At 45.1% G+C, this 20,858-nt stretch overlaps 1 protein-coding gene across 1 annotated transcript in view; it reads right to left on the bottom strand.

Annotated features, from left to right (window-relative positions):
* The window catches only part of LOC124622771 (myrosinase 1-like), a 101,417-nt gene that overhangs the window by 57,942 nt on the left and 22,617 nt on the right, over positions 1-20,858 (bottom strand). Inside the window, exons 2-3 of the mRNA XM_047148562.1 lie at positions 18,328-18,461; positions 10,262-10,396 (exon numbers count right to left, since the gene is read on the bottom strand). Of these exons, the coding sequence (XP_047004518.1) occupies positions 10,262-10,396; positions 18,328-18,435 (243 nt within the window). The 5' untranslated portion in view covers positions 18,436-18,461. The remainder of the gene's footprint in view (positions 1-10,261; positions 10,397-18,327; positions 18,462-20,858) is intronic.

Here is a 20,858-nt window from a genome sequence, read left to right as displayed (position 1 = left end):
CTGAGGAAATGAAGAGGTGCAGGTAGTGATGATGGACTTGTTTCCACTGTTCGAAACCTCGTACCTCCTGAAATACATAGACTTTAAAGGATTGTAATGGCACATCAGTTTCTGCCGTGATATGCAGACCAAGTATGGGCCTACACAAGGCCCCGGGACAGTCCAGGCAACAGCATTACTGCATTACAGCATCACGACAGAAACAGTGGCATCGCTTCCATTATTTAAAGTATTTTACAAGATATAAGGTTTAGAGCACTGAAACCAAGTTTGAAATGCCTACTACCTGTACCTCTGATTTTCATTTCGGTAGAAAAAATGAACATGTACCATTTAAAAAAGCATAACTTTTGTGTTGAAAATGATATTTGTTTACTTGTAGAGATTGTGTATTCCTGACGACTGTAAGAGTCCCTAACATGGTTGCATCCCTGACCAACTGCATTTTTCACATTTATTTCATTTCAGAAATATACTATGACGTGGCAAATTTAGGTGATACACCCTATATATTTGATGTCTCACATAAAACTTGTACCGCAGATATTACGGATTTGGAAAGTGCTATTGATATATCGTTATCACAAATGGAAATTGGAAATTTGTGGTAAGTTTCCATGGGAGCAAACTGCTGAAGTCATCGGTCCGTAGGCTTACAAACTAGTTAATCTAACTGAAACTAACTTACGCTAAGGACAACACATACACCCAAGCCCGAAGGGGGACTCGAACCTTCGAAGGAGGCCAAGGCGCCTCACAGAATAGATTGGTAGTCAGGGGCGCTATCTGTCTGAGGTTCACCGAGGACATACCGTGATGGAAAGACCTTTCGGGTGTTCGAGGAGTGCTGTGGTGAATGTCTTCAACACGTGGCAAAACCAAGGTGAAACCATATCTAGAGGTTGGGCGGCTACTACTCATTACAGATTAAATGAGTCAGGTGCCGAACTGTGGCGGAACTAACACTGGACTTTAATTCTGGGCAGAGTACAAGAGTGTCTGAACGCACAGTGCAGCGACACACCTGACGGTAGGGCTCCGCAGCCGACGATCGATGCATGTGCCAATGTTAACACCACGACATCAGTAACTACGACTGAAATGTGCACGTGATCATCGAGACTGGTCTCGGCACAGTGGCAAGTGCTCATAGCTCGTAAAGTATGCGTTCTAGACCCGATGTTTACTAGACATTTCCTGTCTTGTTTTGGTCAATACTTGCTGCTCCAAAATATGGAAAGAAAAGACCTTGATATGGAAAAAGGAGTCGGTAATACACCCTTTTCATATTTTTTATGGTACTTGTTACAGGTTCCTCGTATCCTGATCTATTCTCTTGTGTTGAACTCAAGACAGTTGTTTCTGTTAGAACGCAGACTTCATCTGGTGCAGTGGACTTTATTTGAACACATACCCTTCCCATCAACGTAAGTCATAAAGAAAGATATGTGTATAGCTGACTGTACGGGTTGTACAAATATAAAGAACAGTGTTACAAATTCAATTATCTCTGCAGTGACATACAATGCTGATAACTGAATGTATTTCGTTTTACGAAGGGCAGTCATAGGGTTTTACTTATCACTGCGAAAAAGTCAAGCTATGAGAGTGAAACTTGGTGGTACGCATTATCTACAAACTCATCCTTCCAGGTGTGACATTTTTCCCAAGGACGGAGGCGTTGGCTGTTGAAGTTTGCATTTTGATTGTTCAAGAAAATAAAAAATCGCTTCGTTATCATTTTGGATATGCCTGCCACGCAACAGTTTCTTCATCCGAGGAAAGAGGAAGAAAGTATTCTGTACCATTCTTGGGAATACGGACAATGAAGAAAACTTTGCTAGCCCCCAGAACCAGCATGTGCAGAATGCGCCGGAGCGCTTTTGTGGATCACAGGCAGCCCAGCGAGTGAGGTGCAGTGGTTAGCTTACTGGACTCGCATTCGCGTCCGACCATACTGAGTTAGGTTTCCCGCGATGTCGGGATGGTTCCTTTGAAAGGGCACGGCTGAGTTCCTTTCCCATCTTTCCCTAATCGAATGGGATCGGTGACATCACCGTTCTGTCCCCTCCCCCTGTCTGACCAACCAACCAACCAACAAACACCCCCTTAGAGAGCTTCCTGCGACGTTTGGTGTTAACAGCTTCACGTACCCTCGTCAGGAGATTTAGATAGTACGCGCCTATCACTGTTTGGTATTTACAAGCAAAATCTGTTAGCATCACTCCACGACAGTCCCGAAAGACGCTCAACAGCACCTTGCCGATGATGGTCGGGCATTCACTGCAATGGTGACTCGACTCGAAATGCTTTTACTGTTTGCTTTGTTCGTTGTCCTGAGGATGACAGCAATACAAGCAGGATTCATCCACGGTGATTAGCTGGATAGATAAGCCAACTGCACTGTCCTGACACAACTGCCACATTTCCGGTGCTGTGTCGGGTCTTTTGGCTCTTTGGATAAGTATCTGCGTTTCCCTATTTCACGAGGGCGCGCTCGTAAGTAATGGCTCCCAATCTTTTATTCTGTTCTCAGTACCGGCCGAGGTATTACGTCTCATGCATATTTATCGGTCCGGTCGACTTTCTCGCTTCGCTGACACAAGTTGCAACCCTCCGCCGCAAGAGGACTCCGGATTATAGTGTGTTATATAGCGGTGTGTAATGTAACTGCGTCACTGCATCAGAGACAACGTGCTGTAATCGAGCTTCTGAGAGCGGGAAACGTGGCTCGAATGGAAATCTGTAGAAGAATGAAAACTGTGTTCGGTGATGATTGTGTCGACATCAATAGCGTGCGACGTTGGTTTTTTTTGTTCGTAATGAAGGGAACGACTGTGCTGACCTCAACGTGTGTGATACTGTTCGGAGTGGACGACCGGCTTACGGCAACCGACAAGACTCATCGGAATCGGGTTGATGAATACATCAGAGAAAATCGTCGGACAACACAGACGCGGCTCTCAGGCATCACTGCAGAACTGCGGCACAGGTAGCTGTGTGCGCAGTGGCTGCCCCGCATACCCAATACAAAACGTGCGAGATCCGACATGTGTCGACAAATAATTATTCGCTTTGAGAGTGAGCATTAAGGGCACCTTTTCAACATCGTGATGAAAGCTGGGTTCACCATTTTCACACCAAAAACAAAAGAGCAGCAATGGAGTTCCCTCACAAAGGATCACCGAGGCCAAAAAACGAAAAAGAAACAAAAAAAAAATAAATCATGACGCCATCAGCAGGCAGTCGTGCTCCAAGGATGTTCAAGGTGTGCCGTATTTGACATTCGTGCCTGCAGCATAAACTCTGCAAGGTACTACGAGACCCCCAGGAAACAAAGCACGAAGTTCGAAGAGTTCGTCCATACACGCAGAACGCTCTCCTTCACCACGACAATGCTAGACCCCACACGAGCGGTGCGACAACTGCAACAATGCAGTGCTTTGGGTTCACTGTCATCGGTCGCCCTACATACGGTCCTGATCTGGCCGTATCCTATTTTCATCCGCTTACAAAACTTAAACGAACACCTTCGAGGACATCACTTTGATAGTGATGAAGCGGTGTAAGCAGAGGTGAGGTTCCGGCTCCGTCAACTGTGTGAAACATTCTGCAGTGACGGTATTAACAAACTGGTACCCCATTGGGAGTAATGTGCTCCTCGTCAGGATGACTATTCTGAGAAATAAATATGCAGACGTGAAGAATAAAGACTTAGAACGTTAATAACATTTGTTTTACAAACAACCGCGTTGGAGGAACATCTGAAACTGAGCATTATACCAGATGTTGAAAATACCGCTACAGTTGTGAAGTTCTTTTATTATCACACGACCGGTTTCGGGCTCTTATACGCCCATCTTCAGCCATTGTACGCTGTGCTCTTAGATAGCATACCGTGCCTTGTACACGTCCACCGCGGAGCTCGGGGGTCACAGCACCAAGTTACGACACCTGAAGATGGGCTTATAAGGGCCCGAAACCGGTCGTGTGATAATAAAAGAACTTCACAACTGTAGCGGCTGAGCCGTGGCGCTCGTTACTGCCGCGCCAGTCTCTTGGAAGTCCATTATCGATCCTCCGATGTTTCTCATCTTTGCTTGCCTTGTTGTTTTCCGCATTCGCGGGGCGAGGGGCAGTTGACGTTTGCTCGGGCTACCTGCTGAGACGCCGCGAGGTACGAGGTGGAAGCGACCACGTATAAGTGGAGTTGGCTGTGCGCGGTCTGCTGGTTCAGCATGGAGGATATGTGTTGGCTGCCTGCCTGTCTGCTCTCCTGATTTTGCTCGCCGTGCCTTGCGACCGCCTAGCTTGAGTTGGTGCCTGGTGTATCCTACACGAGCCATACCGGACGTCGAGCAGAAGCCAGAAGTTAAGCAGCCTTGTGTTTCTTTAAAGAAAAGGAGCGAATGTATAAGACCTTATGTAACCAATTTTGGCGGCCTCCTAAGTGTGGCCTTCGCGTTTACACTGCCTTTGTGGAGAGCTAATTCTTTTAAATTTAAATAGTTGGGGTCACCTGTCCTTTATAATCTTTTGGGGTTTTTATTTGAATTTTCTCTTTGGGGTTCCTTCCTTGTGCTTGGTTAAATGTTTACTTGTATAGCGGGAAGTGACTCCTGGTTAAAACTCGGAGAAGGTGTTTGATGTTACTGCCGTTCCCACCATTTGTCCTTTCAATTAAGTGTTGTCATCCCTTCGAGTGACCTGGTGTCACTCCTCGTTAATTAATGCTGGTTTATGAGTACTTAATTTTGAATTGGCCATTTGAATTAATATTTTGGAGCGCAGTGTAGCACTAAGGCAACCTCATTGTACACCACCTTGTGCCCCGGTCTAGTACCTTAATTTTCAGTGGCACGAGTTACCTCCACTACCGGTTTTACTGATGTGCTCTCTTCAAAATCTTGTCTTGTATAAGTTTGCCCCATGTGTGTCTGGGAACACAGAGATGAGCTTTCTACATCTACATCTACATTGATACTCCGCAAGCCACCCAACGGTGTGTGACGGAGGGCACTTTACGTGCCACTGTCATTACCTCCCTTTCCTGTTCCAGTCGCGTATGGCTCGCGGGAAGAACGACTGTCTGAAAGCCTCCGTGCGCGCTCTAATCTCTCTAATTTTACATTCGTGATCTCCTCGGGAAGTATAAGTAGGGGGAAGCAATATATTCGATACCTCATCCAGAAACGCACCCTCTCGAAACCTGGCGAGCAAGCTACACCGCGATGCAGAGCGCCTCTCTTGCAGAGTCTGCCACTTGAGTTTATTAAACATCTCCGTAACGCTATCACGATTACCAAATAACCCAGTGACGAAACGCGCCGCTCTTCTTTGGATCTTCTCTATCTCCTCCGTCAACCCGACCTGGTACGGATCCCACACTGATGAGCAATACTCAAGTATAGGTCGAACGAGTGTTTTGTAAGCCACCTCCTTTGTTGATGGACTACATTTTCTAAGCACTCTCCCAATGAATCTCAACCTGGTACCCGCCTTACCAACAATTAGTTTTATATGATCATTCCACTTCAAATCGTTCCGTACGCATACTCCCAGATATTTTACAGAAGTAACTGCTACCAGTGTTTGTTCCGCTATCATATAATCATACAATAAAGGATCCTTCTTTCTATGTATTCGCAATACATTACATTTGTCTATGTTAAGGGTCAGTTGCCAGTCCCTGCACCAAGTGCCTATCCGCTGCAGATCTTCCTGTATTTCGCTACAATTTTCTAATGCAGCAACTTCTCTGTATACTACAGCATCATCCGCGAAAAGCCGCATGGAACTTCCGACACTATCTACTAAGTCATTTATATATATTGTGAAAAGCAATGGTCCCATAACACTCCCCTGTGGCACGCCAGAGGTTACTTTAACGTCTGTAGACGTCTCTCCATTGATAACAACATGCTGTGTTCTGTTTGCTAAAAACTCTTCAATCCAGCCACACAGCTGGTCTGATATTCCGTAGGCTCTTACTTTGTTTATCAGGCGACAGTGCGGAACTGTATCGAACGCCTTCCGGAAGTCAAGAAAAATAGCATCTACCTGGGAGCCTGTATCTAATATTTTCTGGGTCTCATGAACAAATAAGGCGAGTTGGGTCTCACACGATCGCTGTTTCCGGAATCCATGTTGATTCCTACATAGTAGATTCTGGGTTTCCAGAAATGACATGATATGCGAGCAAAAAACATGTTCTAAAATTCTACAAGAGATCGACGTAAGAGATATAGGTCTATAGTTTTGCGCATCTGCTCGACGACCCTTCTTGAAGACTGGGACTATCTGTGCTCTTTTCCAATCATTTGGAACCCTCCGTTCCTCTAGAGACTTGCGGTACACGGCTGTTAGAAGGGGGGCAAGTTCTTTCGCGTACTCTGTGTAGAATCGAATTGGTATCCCGTCAGGTCCAGTGGACTTTCCTCTATTGAGTGATTCCAGTTGCTTTTCTATTCCTTGGACACTTATTTCGATGTCAGCCAATTTTTTCGTTTGTGCGAGGATTTAGAGAAGGAACTGCAGTGCGGTCTTCCTCTGTGAAACAGCTTTGGAAAAAGGTGTTTAGTATTTCAGCTTTACGCGTGTCATCCTCTGTTTCAATGCCATCATCATCCCGTAGTGTCTGGATATGCTGTTTCGAGCCACTTACTGATTTAACGTAAGACCAGAACTTCCTAGGATTTTCTGTCAAGTCGGTACATAGACTTTTACTTTCGAATTCAATGAACGCTTCACGCATAGCCCTCCTTACGCTAACTTTGACATCGTTTAGCTTCTGTTTGTCTGAGAGGTTTTGGCTGCGTTTAAACTTGGAGTGGAGCTCTCTTTGCTTTCGCAGTAGTTTCCTAACTTTGTTGTTGTACCACGGTGGGTTTTTCCCGTCCCTCACAGTTTTACTCGGCACGTACCTGTCTAAAACGCATTTTACGATTGCCTTGAACTTTTTCCATAAACACTCAACATTGTCAGTGTCGGAACAGAAATTTTCGTTTTGATCTGTTAGGTAGTCTGAAATCTGCCTTCTATTACTCTTGCTAAACAGATAAACCTTCCTCCCTTTTTTTATATTCCTATTAACTTCCATATTCAGGGATGCTGCAACGGCCTTATGATCACTGATTCCCTGTTCTGTACATACAGATTCGAAAAGTTCGGGTCTGTTTGTTATCAGTAGGTCCAATATGTTATCTCCACGAGTCGGTTCTCTGTTTAATTGCTCGAGGTAATTTTCGGATAGTGCACTCAGTATAATGTCACTCGATGCTCTGTCCCTACCACCCGTCCTAAACATCTGAGTGTCCCAGTCTCTATCTGGTAAATTGAAATCTCCACGTAAGACTATAACATGCTGAGAAAATTTATGTGAAATGTATTCCAAATTTTCTCTCAGTTGTTCTGCCACTAATGCTGCTGAGTCGGGAGGTCGGTAAAAGGAGCCAATTTTTAACCTAGTTCGGTTGTTTAGTGTAACCTCCACCCATAATAATTCACAGGAACTATCCACTTCTACTTCACTACAGGATAAACTACTACTAACAGCGATGAACACTCCACCACCGGTTGCATGCAATCTATCCTTTCTAAACACCGTCTGTACCTTTGTAAAAATTTCGGCAGAATTTATCTCTGGCTTAAGCCAGCTTTCTGTACCTATAACGATTTCAGCTTCGGTGCTTTCTATCAGCGCTTGAAGTTCCGGTACTTTACCAACGCAGCTTCGACAGTTGACAATTACAATACCGATTGCTGCTTGGTCCCCGCATGTCCTGACTTTGCCCCGCACCCGTTGAGGCTGTTGCCCTTTCTGTACTTGCCCAAGGCCATCTAACCTAAAAAACCGCCCAGCCCACGCCACACAACCCCTGCTACCCGTGTAGCCGCTTGTTGCGTGTAGTGGACTCCTGACCTATCCAGCGGAACCCGAAACCCCACCACCCTATGGCGCAAGTCGAGGAATCTGCAGCCCACACGGTCGCAGAACCGTCTCAGCCTCTGATTCAGACCCTCCACTCGGCTCTGTACCAAAGGTCCGCAGTCAGTCCTGTCGACGATGCTGCAGATGGTGAGCTCTGCTTTCATCCCGCTAGCGAGACTGGCAGTCTTCACCAAATGAGATAGTGTGACTTCAGTGCTAGTCAGTTAATGGAATCTTCGTTTTGGCTTGGCCTCCACTGAAGAGTTTGAGTGGAGCGTAATGTGTTTGATTTGTTATTCATTTAATTACTGGAAGTTTGTTTATTTAATGGGGAGCAAGACATTTAAAGACTGTTGGTATTAACTCCCCTAGTTGCGGGGTGTTGCTAATTCGTTCCAAATGGCCTACTACTTATTCAATGGCAAGGCTGTTGATTAGTTGGTTACTGTGAGTATAAATTCACACTATTTATTTGTTACCGAAATTGTTGAAGTGTCTGTGTCGTGATTCAATCACTAGCTACGTGTTTGAGCTAAATTGATATAAACCTTACATTGCCTCCTTAAAATTTGTTGCCAGCAGAAACCCTTACGACAACTAAGTTTTGTTACTGCTTATGTTAACCTTTACTGGGAGCAATATTTATGTAGTTAAATTTTGTCTAAAAATGTGTACTTCTCTGATGTAATAAACGAGTGATAAAAGAAAAAAGCAAAGGGACCTGGTCCTTCCAATTGTGTCCGGTTTGTAACACGTATCAGCGGTTTTTTCAACATCTGGTAATATTTGTTTTATTGAAAAAGCTTCAAGGGTTTTCGCATGAAAAATTAGGAGTCATTGCTTTTCAGCATGTCCTCGCAGCAGACGGCGACCTATTTAATGAACAAAATGTCGGGAAAGATACTGAAAACTGGTTCATAACTATTTTACGCTTTTCCCAGACTCGCCTAGACTATGATGTACCAGTCTTCGAGCAACAGTGTGTCTTGTGATTTTCGGTTTTCCACACAGACATGATTTGTCACTCCGGCATCGTCATCCACATCGACCACAGTCGAAACATCAGCGCAACCTTAAGATTCCAGAATGAAATTTTCGCTCTGTAGCGGTGTGTGCGCTGACATGAAACTTGCGCAGCAGCTCTTCTGCGAAACGTGCAGCACTAGTTCTTCTGGAAGAAAGAATATTGCGGAGAAATGGTTTAGCCACAGCCTGGGGGATGTTTCCAGAACGAAATTTTCACTCTGCAGCGGAGAGTGCGCTGACACGAAAATCCCTGGCAGATTAAAACGGTGTAGATGTTTCCAGAATGAAATTTTCACTTCGCAGCGCAGTGTGCGCTGATGTGAAACTCCGTGGCATATTGAAACTTGCTGCTGGACCGATGCTGGAAATTCGGGACCTATGCCTTTCGCCGGCAAACGCTCTACCAACTGAACTACCTATGCACGACTCACGAACCGTACTGACAGCTTCACTTCCTCCAGCACCTCGTACCCTACCTTCTAATCTTCACTTGTCCGCGAAAGGCAAAGGTCCCGAGTTCGAGTCTCGGTCCGACACTTAGTTTTATTGTACCAGAAAGGTTGAACTTAACACTTGTCTGATACGATGATACACCACGTCAGCACGAATTGTTAGAGCGGCTTTCCTCTATTTCAAATGCAGAAAGTGCATTAACTATTGCAGACTGCTGCACTGTATCAATAGATTGCACAACTTCGCTTTGGCTCGTAAACCGACGTGATGCGGTACCGCGGCAAGGGGTTTCACTGTGTACCACGACTGCAGACATCCACCTGACTGCAAACACACACGTATTAATTCTACATCTTTATTTACCGTGGTGATAAATACAATTTTATGAGTACTACTCCTAGCGCCATTCAGTTTTCCAAACAGAAATGAAAATGATAATTTCTGCACAATTTCCAAACGGGTTAAACTATTGGACAAGCATACTAAAAACTGTTGCTCTTAGTGACGTACAGCACTTGAATATAACTAATTTATGACAGTAGGATTCGGGGCTATTCTGACGACTTTTATTATGTCTGCCATCGAAGAATATTGTGCAGACGAATGTTGTGCGCATCAACATCACATAATGCATTTGAATACTTCACGGCTTATGGAGGACCGATATCAGTTCCAAAAGAGTACTGGATGAAAATTGTCTTACTTGGTGTATATACTTGTTTATATTTATTAAAATATTCGACGAGGGCAGAACGTACAGTGAAATAATAACTAGCAATAGTGTGGTACATTTCGGAACTCGACAGTCATTCAGGAGTGATCCATTATGAGAAAAAAGTGACTGTTCCTTACCACAGGTTGAATTCCGTTGGCGAGCAGCTCGTTGATGAGGTTGTTGTAGTAATCAATGCCTGGCTGGTTGATGACGCTGAGGTCGCCCTTGGGTAGCACGCGTGACCACGAGATGGAGAACCGGTACGCAGTAGCCTGGAGAATGAGATATGAAAAAAAGAAAAAGAGAAATTTTAACAGACAAATAAAGTACGTCGCCTGCCTCTTTCGACGTGTTTTGCCCTAGGAGGCGGAGAGACGTCATATACTTTCTGAGTATTATGCTGTGATATAGAACAGCTAGAAAATAGTTTATTTATTTCTTCTATTTTGTATTTAACGAGACTAGGGCCTTCACACCACCTTTTACATCGCACACGGTAGTCTTTATATTAGAGTTACAAAGAAAAGTAAAATTATTTTAATATCATAAATGGTAATAAGCTGGTAGTAATAGAACTAAAAAAGGTTTGAAACATAATAGATATATGTATCTAATGATAAGATGAAAACAGTATTAAGAGCTGACAGCTTTAATTCAAGCGCTAATGGTACTGCTGCTGCTAATAGTAATAGTAATAGTAATAGTAACAATGGTAGTGGTAGTAGCAGGTACACAGTACACTTATGGTTGTACAAAACTGATATTTATCTGATAGGGAGAATTCAAAGGGGCAGAAATTTAGATGGATCACTCAAGGGCTCTGGGAAATAGCAAATATTTTTTTGGGAAAGAATGGCACTCAGTGCTATGGGGTAAGAGGAGCGTACAGGGCAAAGCCAGACATTATTGCTGATTCAGTACGTATGTTATTAATCGACTGTTGAAGCAGATGTCATATAGTTTTCTAATATAGTGAGGGAGATAGTTCAAGTGTCGGGGTTCTGTTATTGAGAGGGAATTGTTGTAAAAGCCGGCTGAATGAAGGAGCCAGGTGGAAGAGATGTTGCTTTGATGTGAACAATTGTTCCTGCTGTTTTGTTCAGGCAACAGAATTAAGGTTGAGAAAGGATTTGAGGGTTTTTTTACGTTGGCAAAACGCTAGAGCAGACGGAGCCAGGATAGCTGTGTATGATGTGTCGTACGGCGCTTGCCACGTATCTCTCGCCTTTGGGCTCGGACCGTCTAGGGGCTTGTTTGAAAGTCCCCTGGTTCGATCTGCCGCACGCTGAGTAAGCAGGCAACGTGGTCTTGCGTAGGCCAGGGGAAGTGGAGCACTGGGGGCGGCAGGGAGGAGGAATGTTTGTGAGCAAGTGCTCTGCGGTGGGCTCTGCTGCGACTCTCCTCCAGGGATCGAGCTTCTGTTACAGAATGAGATCAAAAAGTCGACCCTTACAGACCTCTCACACACAGGCGTTCAGCGTCAATTCTAAGTGCCCTTAGTTTTCCTGAGAAAGACCTCGCAGGATACTACAGCTGTAATCAACAGCTGAAGTACCAGCATTTCCATTTACACTGACGTGCAGAACTTTTTCATGCCGTGTCACTGCAAAGTAACTTAGCTCTATGAAACTTGGACCATACACAGGAACAGCTGCTACAGTATAGTACTGGAGGAAACTGAAAGAAACACACAAAGAGACGAAGAGAAATGATGGTTTCACTTATAGAAAATAGTTTCACTGAAGTCACCATCTCTCATGATGGGCTCTTCGACATTACGAAATGTTATACAGTGTTCTTAATAGCGTGTGCGGCCACCACTGACTGCATTGCGTACTCTGCAACGTGGTCCCATGTATACCACAAGGCTGGTGACGAGTTCTTCTGAACAGCGCGGTTAACTGCCGGATGGTTGTTGGAACATGTGGAACGTGCTGAAATACGTCTTCCACAGCGAATCACACATGTCCTTTAAGGGATTTAACTCGGGGGAATGGGTAGGCCAGTACATTCGTCATGTCATTCTCAATGGAGAGAAGTCTTCCGAAGTAAGAGTGATTTCAGGTGTGCCGCAGGGGAGTGTCGTAGGACCGTTGCTATTAGCATTATATGTAAATGACCTTGTGGATAACATCAGAAGTTCACTGAGGCTTTTTGCGGATGATGCTGTGGTATATCGAGAGATTATAACAATGGAAAATTGTACTGAAATGCAGGATGATCTGCAGCGAATTGACGCATGGTAAGCAGGGAATGGCAATTGAATCTCAATGTAGACAAGTGTAATGAGCTACGAATACATAGAAAGATCCCTTATCATTTAGCTACAATATAGCAGGTCAGCAACTGGATGCAGTTAATGCCATAAATTATCTGGGAGTAGGCATTAAGAGTGATTTAAAATTGATCGTCGGTAAAGCAGATGCCAGACTGAGATTCATTGGAAGAATCCTAAGGAAATGCAATCCGAAAACAAAGGAAGTAGGTTACAGTACACTTGTTCGTCCACTGCTTGAATACTGCTCGCCAGTGTGGGATCGGTGCCAGATAGGGTTCATAGAGGAGATAGAGAAGATCCAACGGAGAGCAGTGCACTTCGTTACAGGATTATTTCGTAATCGCGAAAGCGTTACGGAGATGACAGATCAACTCCAGTGGAAGACTCTGCAAGAGAGACGCTCAGTAGCTCGGTACGGGCTTTTGTTTCGAGAACATACCTTCACTGCGGAGTCAAGCAATATATTGCTCCCTCCTACGTACATCTCGCGAAGAGACCATGACGATAAAATCAGAGAGATTAGAGCCCACACAGAGGCCTACCAACAATCTTTCTTTCCAGGAACAATAGGAGACTGGAATAGGGTTGTTTTGGGGGAAGAGACCATACAGCTAGGTCATCGGTCTCATCGGATTAGGGAAGGATGGGGAAGGAAGGCGGCCGTGCCCTTTCAAAGGAACCATCCCAGCATTTGCCTGAAGCGATTTAGGGAAATCACGGAAAACCTAAATCAGGATGGCCGGACGCTGGATTGAACCGTCGTCCTCCCGAATGCGAGTCCAGTGTGCTACCACTGCGCCATCTCGCTCGGTGGGACTGGAATAGAAGGGAGAACCGATAGAGGTATCAAAGTACCCTCCGCCACACACCGTCGGGTGGCTTGCGGAGTGTGGATGTAGATGTAGATATCCTCTCATTCCAAGTGATTTTCCATCTACAGTTTTCGACGCGGCTGAGCATTGTCATCTATGAAAATTAAGTGAGGGCCGAATACACCCCTGAAAAGACGCACATGGGTGAGGGATACAGGGTCACAATACCGTTGAGTGTACCGTGTTCAAGGCTATGGAGGTCAATACGCCCTCGTAACATTATACCTTCCCACACTTTAACACCTGGGCCACCAAAACGATCATGTCAGACAACGTTGCTGAGTGCATTACGAGTTCCCACCTGACGCTTAATGAGGGTACAGCCAGCATTGTCCAGCACGACCAGTTTGGTGGTCCAGATGGGATCATGTGCGGATGCATAATATCGCGAGGGCGTACTGACCCCCAAGTATTTGAACACGGTACGTTCACCTGTCTGCGTTATTACGACACTGTATTCCTTTCCCATTTGCGTCTTTGGAGAGATGTATTCGTCACCGACTTCGTTTCTAGGGACAAAAATACGCGACCGAATCGAGTGGCACGGGTGGAAGATATTCGACGAATGGACTGTCTTGTTTGTTTCCCCAACTTGTATCCCACCGACCACGTGTGGGGGATGTTGGGGAGATGTGCTGAAGCACGCTACTTGCACGAATGGACATCCAGCAGTTGTCTACGACGCTGGTGGAGGAATGCTACTCCCTATCATAAGAACTGCTCACCAACCTTGAGGCGGACGTGGGACCTCCTTGCATAGCTAGCTTCGCCACCCCTGGCAATCACGCACTCAATTAAGAATCGTATCCAACCTTTTCTGATGTCCAGGGGACCATCACTAATCACGGCGACTTCAGTGTAGTTACAGTCTTAGAATAAAAGTGTCATTTCTGTTCGTCTCATTGTGTATTTCTTCCAGTTACCTTCTGAACTGTACTGTACTATACTAGTTCATTCTATGTATGGTCCAAGTTTTATCGAGCTATTTTACTTGCCTTAGGTTTTACACGCTTTGTAGGTTGAAAGGGGAGGTTCTTTTAAGTTTTTATAGGGCATGCAGTGATGCTGGCACCTTCTTGCACATTGTAGCTGTGTGCTCAGCCCAATTTAGATTTTCATCTGCTATTGTTCATAGAGTTTTGCTGAGTGAGAAGAATTTATATTTATCCGATTTAAGTTTAAAGATAGTAGGGATTCCAGATACTTCAAGTTCATGAGCCTAGAATGAGCAAGCAGGTCCGCTAGGATTTTGAATGGATTGAGTCTTAACCCTATATTCTATACTAATACTCGTTATACACACAGGTCAGTACTGACATTGTCTGTAGCTGGCTTCAAATTGATCTGCGCAGAAACTGGGCATTGTTGGCAAGACGTCAGGTACGAGTGAAATCATTACAGTAATAGTAGAGAAAAATGTCGGCTCCTAGGTTTCCCAAGTGAAATATCTAAGTCGACATGGTCAGAGCATGTTCTAAATCTAAAATAACCTGACTGTCGGTTCTGATCTATCCATGGTTATTTTCAGACCGGCTGTTGTTTTTATTTGAGCAGATGCTGTGCTGCTGTAGTTTTGGAAATTGGTATTCGTCTGATAGTTTATCTGTACTGAAATAGTGGTTTTCGGGTCGTGGGCCATACATTCTCCGGTCATGGATGGCGCCGGAAGAACACAAATGGGGAGTTAGAGGTTGCTGTAGCAGCGTCCATCTCGTGTATTGGCTTCGCAGTTCTATGTTTCTACGACTCAAGGAAAACGGTTACGACCAAGGAGATGTTGAAGGTATCTCTTAATACAGGCAGAGTTAGCCAATAATAAACTTGATCATTTGGACTGTGATGCCAGTGTATGCAGCAGATGCTGTTTTGATGTTCATAAAGAATTTTTTGGAGCTATTGGCAGTATCGTGCTTGAGACGTAGTTTTTCTAGCTACCACCATTTATCTCCACCGTATCTGAAATCGTGCCATTATCTCTCGATGCAGAGGGCCTTATTTTTACTGAAGTACGAAACATTATCGAGCTCATGGACTCACTGCAATATCACTAAACCTGGATTGAAATATGAGCAGTGCGACGTATGTGTTCTTTTGTTATAATGACCGAATTACAAAGTGAGATAGAAAAGCCACTGGATTGTAAAAGTACAAGCTTTTAAGTTTATGTTACGCTGCCTTCTGGCGACATTGGTTTTCGGCCGTGATGGAACTTAATAAGCGGGTACCAGATACGAATGGCCGAGGGCGAAGAGATATGGAACGCAAGGCGGAGTGCAAGTTGCTCGATGATTTGGAAGGAGTGGTAAAACGTAGGACGGAGATCTATGTAACGTTTGTATAGGCGAGTACTGGACGGCTCAGGGTCTGTTAGGTAGCCGGGGAGTTTACACGTCTTATTCGGCTCGTTAGTAGATTTAGTAGATCTGCTCAATTGTGGGCTTTCTTTTGGACGGTTGGTAGGTGGGAGTTCGAGGGTAGCTTTCGATTGGGCTTTGATGCAAGTTATTGTATTGTTTTAGTTGGGTGAACAGGACGTCTGCGGGTGGTGAGGTATAAGTATCGAGGACTGAAAACTCGGGTGAAATGTCCTGCGTTTCTACAGGCTGGATGGAAGGTACCACTGGTTGCACGAAGAGATGAACTCACGGGATTTCCGTTGGAGTGACTGTTGGGACGCATCACCTAGTAGAGGTTTGAAGGCTGCTCGTACATTTCCTCTAACCGCAGCGGACTGGCAGCGGCTAAATTATCGCTCTTCAGCCATTGGAGTTCGTCTTCATAGTAGGCTTTCAGGTTTCCCCAGGATGGCGTTGTTATCTCGGAGAAACGGGTTTTCTGCCGGTAATCTGTGTCGTACTTGCATGATATTTCGATCGTGTAAGTCGCAATCTTCATCAGGTGCTATCCCAGTGATGACCTGATGAAGACTATCGTGTAAGTATGGCGCGGATTACCGGCAGAAAACCCGATGCACAATTTATGATTAAATGAGTGATGAGGTTAACATTCGCTCATCGTGAGGACAGTGGAACATAGGCCCCTGAAAACTGTGGGCATGGACTGGGATGTGGTAAGAATTAGCGAGGACGTTTTATGGAAAAATGACACTGGACGTCTATTTGGGAAGAAACTGATGAGATGCAGGTGGGAGCCTTCTATGGAATGGGATGGATAGGGTAGGCTATGGGTGGAAGAAGGCTGGATTTCGGCGATGAGAGAAATGTCTGGAAGGCTATTTCAATATCGATGAAAAAGAATGTGAAGTGTTTAGTAATGGTGTGTATGGGCAAGGGGGAGGGGGGGAAAGTGAGTGAGCCGTGATGATAGAGGAGCGGTAGCGGACGAAGATTCTCAAGGGTAGGGACCACTGTATGATTTAGGTACTCAAGTTTAAGTGAGATGAGTTATTTTGTGTTGTGTACGACTTTTTGTGGTAAGGGGAGGTGAGCTACACAGTCGTGTGGCAAATATTGTAGGAAAGCTGGACAGGAGCAGAAATGATTAGCGAGCAACTTTTAACACAGTAAACAGAAGATATACTTAACTTGCATTTCTCCAAGCATACAGGGACTCATTATAAATAATGCAGCAAGAAACAGAGTCCAGTTCTCTGTCAACAGGAAGAAATTCTCTGAACTGAAGGACGAACGATGGTGGCAACTGCATTGCTTCACGTATCAAAGAAACTCCAAGTGTTACTGAACTGTCTGGCTGCCGCTCGCCACAATAAATCGCGGCGGCAGAGAGCGCTCGTAGTTCAGAGCCATTGTAGGCATGACTCAGCAGCGCATTGGGACCGCCAGATCCCGTATGACTGCTATCGGCGTCTGATGGAAACTTACAATTCCGTTGTCAGCTTTTACGCCCGTGGGGTAGTACTCATACGTTATACTGCATTTTGCAAGTGTTTGAGGAGTTGTGGGACCTTAGTTGGCTGTACTGGATACGAGAGGGAGAAGGCAGAAAAAGTATAGTTCCTGATTTCGGAGGGAATGATGGAATTTGGGAGATGTCTTAGCAGACGACACATCCAAAAAGTAACATACACCATTTGATCAAAAGTCTCCAGACACCTGTTAGTACACAATGATAGGAGGTGTGTCCACCCTTCGTCTAAATGACGGCTTCAGCTCTATTGGGGACACATTCAATGCGCCGTCTTTAAGTCTGTGGAGGAATGGGGGCCCTTTTCTTCGTCAAGAGCCGAAACTGGAGAAGGCAGTGTAGTTCAATACTGGGGCCTGGAGCAAAATCGACGTTATTACCCATCTCATAGTTGTTCAGGTAGGGACTCTGGGCAGGCCAGATGTCCGTATGCCTTTCAAATTTTTTTAAGCACAATAAAGGAATCGAAAGAAACTCGCACATCTGTAACATTACGTCCCCGCTTCACCACTTTTCGCACTAGACAAGATAGCAGGTAACGTTCTCCAGCTATTCACCAAGCCGAAATCCTTCCATCAGATTGCCAGAGGGTGTAGCGAGATTCATCACTCAGAATTGCTCGTTTCCAGTTATTCACTTCCGTCCTCTTTACATAACAAGTACAGGCATGTGTGGCTCATGAGCTGCTGGACGATGGCAGCCCATTCTTTTTGTCTGTCCGGTCTTGACTTACCTGTGATTATTCCGTCGCGTTTCCACATGACAGTCACATAACCAACAATCCACTCGGGCAGCCTTAGAAGGGTTGAAATATTCGTAATGGATTTGTCACTCAGGTGATACTGAATGACTAGTCCACGCTCAAGTCACTGAGCTGTCCTGATCGACCCACCTTACCGATATTGCTTCTGTACTGAGAACACAGTGCTCCCCACCTCCTTTTAGACTGGCAGGTCCGCTTCTGTAGACCTTTAGTGTTCACATCCACGTTAAATAAAGGGTGTCGAGATGCATTTGATCAGATAGCGTATTAGTTTGGCAGATCTGCAGGCGATTAGTAAAGAGAAAGCCATTTCAGGTAACTAAGCGAACTCATCTTAATCCCACACTGTAATCTCATCAGCTAGGATCGCAATGTTGGAAGTGTGCGCTGGCGGGCGGTACTCACGTTGATGGCCTTCAGCATCTGCACGTCCTCCTTATACTTGTGGTAGCTGTCGCAGGCGACGTCGCCGTTGGCGTCGTCCGTCGTGTAAATAGGCTGTTCATGGAACATGTAGTCCCAGATGCTCTCTCCTTTTCCTTCACAGGCAAACAAACATTTAAGCTTGGTCAACGTCATTTCAATAAAAGCGTGTTTTTCAAGATCTATATCAAAGTGTTTGTTTATTTTGACCAAACTCATGCATCTACATCTACATCTACATCTATATGATTACTCTGCAATTCACATTTAAGTGCTTGGCAGAGGGTTCATCGAACCACAATCATACTATCTCCCTACCATTCCATTCCCGAACAGCGCGCGGGAAAAACGAACACCTAAACCTTTCTGTTCGAGCTCTGATTTCTCTTATTTTATTTTGATGATCATTCCTACCTATGTAGGTTGGGCTCAACAAAATATTTTCGCATTCGGAAGAGAAAGTTGGTGACTGAAATTTCGTAAATAGATCTCGCCGCGACGAAAAACGTCTTTGCTTTAGTGACTTCCATCCCAATTTACGTATCATATCTGCCACACTCTCTCCCCTATTAAGTGATAATACAAAACGAGCTGCCCTTTTTTGCACCCTTTCGATGTCCTCCGTCAATCCCACGTGGTAAGGATCCCACACCGCGCAGCAATATTCTAACAGAGGACGAACGAGTGTAGTGTAAGCTGTCTCTTTAGTGGACTTGTTGCATCTTCTAAGTGTCCTGGCAATAAAACGCAACCTTTGGCTCGCCTGCCCCTCAATATTATCTATATGGTCTTTCCAACTGAAGTTGTTCGTAATTTTAACGCCCAGGTACTCAGTTGAATTGACAGCCTTGAGAATTGTACTATTTATCGAGTAATCGAATTCCAACGGATTTCTTTTGGAACTCATGTGGATCGCCTCACACTTTTCGTTATTTAGCGTCAACTGCCACCTGCCACACCATACAGCAATCTTTTCTAAATCGCTTTGCAACTGATACTGGTCTTCGGATGACCTTACTAGTCGGTGAACTACAGCATCAACTGAGAAAAACCTAAGAGAACTGCTCAGATTGTCACCCAGGTCATTTATATAGATCAGGAACAGCAGAGGTCCCAGGACGCTTCCCTGGGGAACACCTGATATCACTTCAGTTTTACTCGATGATTTGCCGTCTATTACTACGAACTGCGACCTTCCTGACAGGAAATCACGAATCCAGTCGCACAACTGAGACGATACCCCATAGACCCGCTGCTTGATTAGAAGTCGCTTGTGAGGAACGGTGTCAAAAGCTTTCCGGAAATCTAGAAATACGGAATCAACTTGTGATCCCCTGTCGATAGCGGCCATTACTTCGTGCGAATAAAGAGCTAGCTGCGTTGCACAAGAACGATGTTTTCTGAAACCATGCTGATTACGCATCAATAGATCGTTCCCTTCGAGGTGATTCATAATGTTTGAATACAGTATATGCTCCAAAACCCTACTGCAAACCGACGTCAATGATATAGGTCTGTAGTTCGATGGATTACTCCTGCTACCCTTCTTAAACACTGGTGCGACCTGCGCAATTTTCCAATCTGTAGGTACAGATCTATCGGTGAGCGAGCGGTTGTATATGATTGCTAAGTAGGGAGCCATTGTATCAGTGTAATCTGAAACGAACCTGATCGGTATACAATCTGGACCTGAAGACTTGCCCGTATCAAGCGATTTGAGTTGCTTTGCAGCCCCTAAGTTAGCTACTTCTAACAAACTCATGCTAGCAGCTGTTCGTGTTTCAAATTCTGGAACATTCCATTCGTCTTCCCTGGTGAAGGAATTTCGTAAAACTGCATTCAATAACTCCGCTTTAGCGGCACATTCGTCGGTAACAGTACCATCGGCACTGCGCAGTGAAGGTATTGACTGCGTCTTGCCGCTTGTGTACTTTACATATGACCGGAATTTCTTCGGATTTTCTACCAAATTTCGAGACAATGTTTCGTTGTGGAACCTATTAAAGGCATCTCGCATTGAAGTCCGTGCCAAATTTCGCGCGTCTGTTAATTTTAGCCAATCTTCGGGATTTCGCGTTCTTCACGGAGACGAAAAAAGTTAAGGGATAGCCAAATGCACACACATGGATGTTGGTAGTCTTGTGTACACAAGGTGTAAAAGGACAGTGCATTGACTGAGCTGCAATTTGTACTCGGGTGATTCATGTGAAAAGCTTTCCGAAATCTAGTGTTAATGAGGTATTGTAGCAGACGACTGACGTGAGAGTCTCTGCAAACAGCATGACGCCGTCTGCAGTTTACTTCCTGGGCTCGTGACTGGGCGGTCCTAAAGCACCGACTGCTAACCGAACAGTGCAGCACCGCGAAGCGGCATCGAGAAGTCAGTGGGAAGGCGAGAGTTCAGCGCCCCCTGTCAACACTGACCTGACCAGTCGCCTGTCCCTGGTCGGGCCACACTCCGATCGCAGTCTTCGAGAGCATCAGTACTGAGTAACAGGAAGACGATGCCTAGC

This window comes from Schistocerca americana, chromosome 7 (genome assembly GCF_021461395.2).
Source record: "Schistocerca americana isolate TAMUIC-IGC-003095 chromosome 7, iqSchAmer2.1, whole genome shotgun sequence".
NCBI lineage: Eukaryota > Metazoa > Arthropoda > Insecta > Orthoptera > Acrididae > Schistocerca > Schistocerca americana.
The sequence above is the reverse complement of the archived record's forward strand: the minus strand, read 5'-3'. Positions and strand labels throughout refer to the sequence as shown.